General features: G+C 52.3%; 1 protein-coding gene and 1 long non-coding RNA gene across 2 annotated transcripts; one reads left to right on the forward strand and one right to left on the reverse strand.

Annotated features, from left to right (window-relative positions):
- Window positions 1-1,068: 1,068 nt before the first annotated feature.
- LOC123145665 (uncharacterized) lies at window positions 1,069-3,614 on the forward strand. Its single transcript, XR_006472362.1, has 3 exons — window positions 1,069-1,789; window positions 2,203-2,420; window positions 2,552-3,614. It is a non-coding gene; the product is annotated as an uncharacterized lncRNA (long non-coding RNA).
- Window positions 3,615-3,738: 124 nt separating this feature from the next.
- On the reverse strand, window positions 3,739-5,840 carry LOC123145663 (pentatricopeptide repeat-containing protein At1g05750, chloroplastic). The gene is made up of 2 exons (XM_044565129.1): window positions 4,058-5,840; window positions 3,739-3,942 (listed from the first exon to the last, which is right to left on the reverse strand). Exon 1 carries the CDS (start codon window positions 5,741-5,743, stop codon window positions 4,277-4,279), a length of 1,467 nt encoding a protein of 488 aa, XP_044421064.1. The 5' UTR covers window positions 5,744-5,840; the 3' UTR covers window positions 3,739-3,942; window positions 4,058-4,276.
- Between the last annotated feature and the right edge of the window lie 2,737 nt (window positions 5,841-8,577).

Below are 8,577 nucleotides of genomic sequence, written 5' to 3' on the forward strand. Positions count from 1 at the left end.
TCTAGCATAACCTTTTCGGGAAGCACGGTTGTACTTTTTGGGAAGCAAGTTTGATCTAGCAAATTGCAAGCAATATTTTGTTATGAGAAAAGTATATTTTCTGTCCCTTAACTTTTAGCAAAGTCTAGATTTGACTCCTCAATTATGAAACCAGGTAATTTGCATCCTCAACTATAGAAACCAGACAAAGTTCGTCCCTTCTCTCGTCTGATCTGGTTTTAGTGTTGACTCTGCCGGTTTTTACCGGTCAAAGCTGACGCGGCAAGGGAGACCCGAGCTGTCCCGGTTCCTCTATCTCGCGGATGCCCTCGACCCCGCCGCCGACGAGCGCCCCTTGCGCCGCCCTCCTGTATCCTCCACCTCCCCGTTCTTCCCCTTCTCCTCTCCATCCCGACTCCACCTGCTCAGCCGCACAACCCAGCTCGCTTCCCGCCGCCATCAGCGCCTCGTGCGCGCCACCGCCCGCAGTCCAGCGAGTCGCCGTCACGCCTTCCTCCGTCTGCATCGCCCGATGGCCACCAACCCGCTCCCGTCCGCTGCCCTACCCTCTTTTGCCTCCTGGACGCTCGCATTGCACCCTCGACCCTGCCCCGCGCGCCATGGCGCTCCGCCACTGGACAGGAGGGGGTGATAGAGATGCCCAACGGGAAGGCGGTGTTCCTCGTCGACGCCTACGACTCCTTCCTTGCCGGCTGATCGCACTATGCCAGCACTCCTCCGAGCTCTGCGCCACCATGGCTGCGAAGCAGTGCATCCTGCGGCGCACCTACCGCGCCATGTCCTGTTGGAATAAGCCACGGTATGAGTGCTGATCATGTGCGTGTGCCGCACTGATCGAGCCTGTCGCCGGTCCGTTGCCGCGTCACGTGCAACAGCCAGGAGTGCGTGTGTGGCGTGTGTGTGCGCGTGAGCGTACTGCCGCGTGAGCTAGCAATCTGTTGCGAGCCGGCCGCGCATGCAGCTCGTGCTCATGCAGCAGGGCGGGGTGGGCTGCGCGTGTACGCGCACCGGCCTGGGTATAAAATCCGTAGACCGCTCGATGGTTGCCAACCAGTTGTAACAGTTTGTGCTGAAAGAAAATTTTGCCGTACGCGCAGCGGGTGTTCGTCGCCAAACACCAATGCTCCTCTTTCTTCTTCCTACATTCCAGCGTGAGAGCAAGAGAGAGCTAGGGTTAGACCCGAACATGTCCGGCCGCTTCGACTGTGTTGCGCACGGCCTTGCCAACGTCTGGCTCAAGCGCGAGGCCTTCGTCACGTTCCCCATTGCCAATTACCACTCGCTGCAGCCTCGCTGGCACATGGCCAGAAGCAGCAGCAGCACGAGCCCGCCGGTGCCGGCTGTGCCATCTGGTTGTCGGACTTCGTCGATGGCGAACAAGGTGCTTGATAAAATGACCACCATAAGAAGAAGAAGGTACGAGGGGAGAGAGGAAGGACATGATGAGGTGGCAGTCAACAGGAATACCAGGGTCAAAACCATGCTAACTCAGGGCAAATACCACTTTGAGTTGGGGGAGGGACGGAACTTATCCGGTTTCAAGAGTTAAAGGTGCAAATTGTCTGGTTTCAGAATTGAGGGATCAAATTTAGACTTCACCCAAAGTTCAGGGATGAAAAGTATACTTTTCTCTTTTGTTATTGTACCAATTGTGTACGTTTTGTGATGGTATGCTCTCTTTCAGGTTGCTAAGGCTAAGCCACATGGACCTCCAGCAGTTATATGGAGTCTTGGCTGTACAGTTTTGGAGATGCTGACCGCCAAAGTTCCATACCCTGATATGGAATGGGTGCGTATTCTGTCACCTTAGTTTTCTGAAACAGCTTCTAAGTTTTAAATACTGCAAGACATGTAACTTAAATGCGCTGGTATACTGGAGCTGCATACTAAGCTAAATTTTAAAAATTGAAAGATCAAGGGCTATCTTCCTAGGGGGAGGGGACTATGAATTCCATGACATTTGTATGCGCAAGTATCATAATGTATAGTGGGCACCCCCAAAAAATCTACCGCTATATTGTTGTTGTCTATTTTGATGTATTTATTAGGGAAATTAGAAATGCATAGATACAAGTAGCAGACCCATTTCCCCGCAAAAAAAAGTAGCGAACCCATTCCCTGTATTTGGATCTTGTGGTTTTCTTAATATCAGAGTTGTGTATTGTTATTGTTTGTGATGCAATCTTCTCTCCTGCCATGTAGACACATGCTTTGCTCAAAATTGGTAGGGGAATACCACAAAAAATTCTCAATACGTTATCAGAAGATGCCCGGTATTTCATAGCAAAGTGTGTTCAAGCAAACCAAAAGGACCGGCCATCTGCTGCTCAGCTGTTGGAGCACCCTTTTGTGAAGAGACCACTGCAACATTAAGGCGTGCGATGTACATATTGCTAACACATTTGCTTGTACATAAGCTGGTAAGTCTTTCGTCCTTTTCCTCATTAAGAAATGCGGGTGCTTTCATCTCTTCTAAGTTCTAACTCACTCGTTAAAAGATTGAGTTGGTTTCACTGCAAACATAATGACTTGTCTCCATCGCTATGTATAGCTTTTAATTTCGCATGTGGAAAGGTGTGGGTGATACCGAGGAGTGAAGATGATCCTACAGCCCAAAAGTGTTCCTTGTTCACGCTCCCGCTTTAATTGTTTCCCGGAGATTTCAACATTGAGATAGCTAGCTTCCAACATGAGGAGCACCTATCGGCATTCAGTTGAAAGGTAGCTCTGAAATATGAGTGAGATATGTTTACTTAAGAGGTACCTTGTTGTTGGCTGATAGGATTTGTTTCTCATGGAGCCCGTAGCCTAGTCTCAGAGTGTGGAATGAAAGATTTACAGTGTGGGGTGCTAAGCGCTCACACAACAGTTCACTCTTCGACCGTGTTTACATACCTGTACAGTTCACTTACTGTTGCCAATGCAAACTGATCCTATTGTCCATGTTGTTAACTACTCCCTCCGTTCCAGAATAGAATAAGTGCCTGAGGTAAAACCACGCCACGCGGCACTTATTTTGGAATGGAGGGACTATTTGACTGTGATCTTGCTCCATACCTGTACAGTTCAGTTCCTATGGAAATACAATCTGTTTCTACCACAGAAGGTCCAGAATCTCAGTGTCTATGTCATATATAGCACGAGATGCGCATACACGGCCATGTATGCAGATTTGCTTAGAAGATCTGCAGTGCTACTTCTGGCCTGCTCATCAAAAGATTCATCTCATCACCTATTGTATTACTGTACATGTTGGATCCTTTTCAGTTTTCACGATACCCAAAGAACTAAAGATACAACAAATTTCTAATCTACTATTGGTTATTTTCCTCTTATGTTCTCATGGATGCAAGCAAAGCAGTAGCCTCTATAGATGTTTGATCCTTTTCGTCTTACTCCAAATACACCTGATCATGGACGTCGTGATTAAGGCATGGCCCCAAACAGCAGCCGTGTACAAGGAGACTATTTCTGCCTTTCTGGTGTCGCTCATTCCTAACATTTTTTTTCCAAACCAACCTATGGAGAAGGCCTTTTTGTTTCTCTTGTAACGCAAACCAGGGAAATGCTTGTTTGGGTGTATCTTTTTGTTTGCACCATGTTCTCTTCTTACCTATCTAGTCGTTGGAGGTCACCATAGTTATATATAGTCGAGAGAAAAAATGTGCACAGATAAATATATGTATATTCTTTCCCTCTTGCCTTTGAAAGAGGAGTAGGTGAGCACAAGTGAATATATGATCTTCTGACTGCAATGTATGGAAGTAATTACTGTTATTGTTTTTGACAGGGATATGGGAGCAAGTAGGTGAGACATTACGGGTGATATAATCGAAGAAAAATGTAGTAGTCCAATATTTCCACAGCAACACCAACGCTATCAGTTCAGGAGCTTGTGTTGTTCTTCACCTTCCAGAAATGCAGTGTATATGCTTGATTGAGCTGATCACATATATACCACGAGATGAGCATCAGATGACAAGCATTGTAAATTTGCTTCTAAAAATTTAACACTGATACTTCTCATCTGTCTGACATAAAAAGGTCAATTCATCACCTGTGTTACTGGCTTGCTGCGCATGTTGGATGCCTCTCCCCACACTGTACATGTAATGGGAGTCACAATGACCGTAGAACTGCAAATACGGAGTACAACAGATTTCTAATCAACCGTTGGCTCTTTTCGTCTTATGTTCTCGTGGATGGGCAAGCAAAGCAGTAGTCTGTACAAACGCTCGAAACGCAGAACATGGTGACTACTGAAAGCCTCCAGTCTTCAATGCTCACTCACGGCCTCACGCCCTGCCATCTCATGACTGAGCAGGTCAAGCATGTCCAACACCTCCCCAGCCTGCGGATGAGACCGATCACCGCAGACAAACTCATGCAGGTCGCCGTCGATCTCCACGGCACTGCGGCCTGGCCTCTTCTTCACCCCCCGGGCTTTCATCAGGCCCCTGACCTTGCCGGCCCCATCCCATTTCCCGACGGCGGCGTAGATGTTCGACAGCAGCACGTAGTTCGAGTCGCCGCCAGGGTCCTGCTCGAGGAGGTACTGCATCAGCTGCTCAGCCATGTCCACGTCCCCGTGAATCCGACAACCCGCGAGCAGGGCTCCAAGCACCACCTCATTCGGCCGCATCGGCATGGTCGCCACCATGCTCATGGCCTCGTCCAGGCGCCCGGCCCGGCCGAGCAGGTCAACCACGCACCCGTAGTGCTCCATCCTTGGTCGGATGCCGTGCTCTTCCCTCATGGCGTCATAGTACCTCAGCCCCTCGTCGGTGAGACCAGCATGGCTGCAGGCCGTTAGGACGCCCGTGAACGTCACAGCGTCTGGCTTGAACCCCTTCCTCCTCATTGCCTCGAAATGCTCGATGGCGTCCGTGCACCTTCCGTTGGCTGCCAACCCGACGATCATCGAGTTCCACGAGACCACCGTCCGCTTCCTCATGCTGTCAAACACCAGCCGTGCAAACTCCACCTGACCGCACCGAGCATACATGTCGATCAACGAGTTGGCGATGCGGATGTTGCCCTCCAGCCTCTCCCTGGTCACGAACCGGTGCACCCACATACCGAGACTGAGCGCGCCGACCTCGGCACTTGCAGAGATAGCAGCTACCAGCGTGACGTAGTCTGGCTCGACACCGTCCAGCAGCATGGCATGGAAGCAGTTGATCGCCTCGTCGTGGCGCCCGTTCTTGACGCACCCGTCGATGAGCGCCGTCCAGGAGACCTTATCCGGGTCCGGCATTCCGTCGAACACCTCGCGCGCGGTGGCGACGAGGCCGTTGCACATGAGGACGGTTATCATGGTGTTGTAGGTGACCACGGACCTGACGGGCATGGAGCCGAACAGCTGGAGGGCGTGGTGGGGGAGGCGGGACGCGAGGTAGAACCGCGCGAGGCAGGTGCAGAGGAGGAGGTGGCCGGGGAAGAGCTTGATGGCCATGGCGTGGAGCGATAGCGCGAGGGGCTGGGCCAGCGGGGAGGAGGGGGCGCCGGCGCAGGCAGAGACGACGGTGAGGAGGGTGACGTCGTTGGGCGCAGGCGCGACGGGGGAGGAGAGCATGGCGGAGAGCGCCGCGGCCGTCGCCGGCAGGTCGCCCTCCCGCGCCGGGCGCGCGATGGCAGCCGTCCACGAGACCACGTCTCTCGGCGGCGTGCGGCGGCGCGGCTTTGGGGTGGCGCGCTGCGCTGGTGGAGGGAGACTGAGAGATGGAGAGGCGGCCGCTGCCATGGCCGAGAAGCTTTCGGCTGGAAGAGTAGAAGCAGACCAAATTATGAAGACTGCTGTCGATGTACGGAAAAATGGGGAGAAAAATGGGCCAGATTTACAAACATAGGAGATCCATGAAGGAGGTGGCAAAGGTTTTCTCAATGCTAAGATAGCCTGCCTTAATATATTTCAGTTATAATGAGTTTGCAAAAAAACTAAAACGTGTTTTGCTATGGGCAAGTTGCTCACAAATGAAAATGGCAAAGACATCACTCAATTTCCCAAATACGAAGACGAGACGCAACGCTGATGTAGAAATGTTAGAGCCTTAGAGGTAGCTTCGCTAGAGTAATCTATTAGTGGTAATGTGGGGGTGGTGGGTTATATTTGCACACTTTTGTCGCCGCCTCGTTTAACCTCTTATTGTAATCTACTCCATGACAGTCGCCCGAGTTTGTAAGACAACAGCTACATGACAGTCGCCCGAGTTTCGATTTTGGGTCAGTCGATTTCGCTAGAAGGAAGACACTGCCGGAGGGGAGAAAGAAGCTCGCCGGAGGAGAGGAAGAAGCTTGCTGGCAGGCTACCCCATCATCTATCTTAGGTTGGGGGAGGCAGCACAGCAGCGGTGCAAGTTCGCTGGAGAAAAACCGGTCATCGTTGGGGGGTGTGTGTGGGGGGGAAGGGGGGGAGGGGGCGGCATGACCAGCGGTGGGGGTGGTTCAGGGGAGGGAGGTCGCGGGAGCGCCGCCAGCGCAGGGGGGAGGCGGCAGCAGGCGGCCCGACCAGTGGTACACGAGGTGGTCAGAGGAGGAAGATGAGCTAGAGGTTGAAGAAGATGATCTGGCTGTTGATTTTGCATCCGACGGTCCAGAATGATCGACTGGCCCAAAACTAGTTTTTAATCGATTGACTGTTAGCCACACCCATTTTGTAATATACTGACGCACACCTGCAAGTTCTTAAAAATGAAAGAGATTAGATGTTGATAGGTGTGTCTGCGGGGTGGTTGTCGTCGTCGGGAGAAGGGGTGAAATTTAGAGGGATGGCAGGAGTGACGTGACGGCCGCTCTCTTGTATCCTTTGAGTGCGCCAATTAGTTCGGCCGGCCTCTATGATTTATTCTGATAGCTGCTGGAGTGCTTCTATTTGTGAAAATTTCGACCCGACAAAAAAATGTTAATCAACTGCTCTCTCAAAGTTGAGTTTGGGCTGCTGTATATGAATGAATTTTTTTCCTCAATTTGGGTGCTAGGTACTGATGTAGTTGGTGTATCCATAGATAGCATACACTTGCGCATTTTTTTAGTTCTTCTGTTGCAAATGAAAACAACCATCATGGATCTCCTCTGTTTTCAAGCAGCTTGCTTCTTCATGTATGTTTTATGCAGCATATACATCATGCTCCTCTTTTATTCAGTAGCAATGGAACTTGATGAAATTTAAGTGTCGTGTTGTTCTAGCGATGCAGGGAGGGAGGAACGTCCATGGATTGGACTGCAAGGATTGGATGCAAACCAATGCACATGAGGAGGAGAGATGCAAGCCACGCCATGACCTAAAGGTCCCTACTGTGAACCCCTTCCCCTTCCCGTGTATAATCATGCTCAACAAAATACTTGATATGATTTTGGTTAATCTTCAATTCAGCCTAGCTAGCTGTTGTAGTACTTTTTTTGGAAAAGGAGGAAGACCCCCGGCCTCTGAGCCTGGACGATGCATGCAGCCACTTTATTAATTATTCACAAAAGACCTTACAAAGTAATACATCACTAAGACTGAAGCCACCGTCTAGACAACATCTGTCGCTACTCCTATCAAGTTGATGAAGGGATGCCGATAGTCTGGGCCTAATACCAAACAGACCTCGCAGCCAAACCTAACATCTAAGACTTGAGGCCCCAACCAAGCCACCTGCCGGGTATGGGGCACCCACCGGTCCGGCGCACACCCAGAGGCCGCCGCCGCCAACTGCCAACAATCCATCTTCAGAGTTGTACTGATGCATCAACCTTGCCAGGTCTAGCTGTCGTCGACACCACCACGACGCCAGACAACGCCGCCATCCTGCTCTCATCCATCAACACACGCCCAGCAGCGAGTCCCCGTTGCTCCATGCCGCTGGGAACCGCCGTTGTCGACGTGTCAGATGCAACGGCGCACCTCCTTCGTGGACACCACCTGCTGCCGCTGGTCCCATCCCCTCCACCTGCAGTTCCTCTGCACTCCCGACCAAGCCCCAAGACCCCTGGCGACACCTCCGGGAAGGTCACAACGTGAAGCACCGCTGCCGCCAAATCCGAAGAGGATTGTAGGTTTTTGCCCGGCATGAGATCGGGGTGGATAGATTGGGCCCTCAGCTGCGCCTTCATGAAGGAAAGTGACGCCTATGGACGCCACCGCCGCTGGGTCGGCCAGACCGGCCAAGGTTTCCCCCGGACCCAAGGTACACTACCAGAGCTCACCATTACCTGAACTTGCAGCCGCAAACCACTAGGATGATGAGAGAGGCAGCAGGAGGGAGGGGAACCACCAAATCTGACGCCGCGAAAACCGACGGAGGATCACCGACTGCCCGATCCGATCCCCGGCAGCCCACCTGCCCCGCCGCGCCCGGACGTGGAGGCCAGCCTAAGGGCCGCCGCCCCAGATCAGGCCGAGCATCGCCAGGCTGCCGCCACGGCCGCCCCTAGGAACCGGCCGGCCGCCATGCCGCCGCGCTCATGGAGACCGTCGTGGGCCAGATTGGCGCCGCTGCCATAGATCGAGGCCTCATCCTCGAGATCGGAGATCCCGGGCATCCCTTGCCCGGAGTGAGAGGGCGATGCCTCCGCCGCCGCCATCGCACGCGCGGG

This window comes from Triticum aestivum, chromosome 6D, assembly GCF_018294505.1.
Source record: "Triticum aestivum cultivar Chinese Spring chromosome 6D, IWGSC CS RefSeq v2.1, whole genome shotgun sequence".
Taxonomy (NCBI): Eukaryota; Viridiplantae; Streptophyta; class Magnoliopsida; order Poales; family Poaceae; genus Triticum; species Triticum aestivum.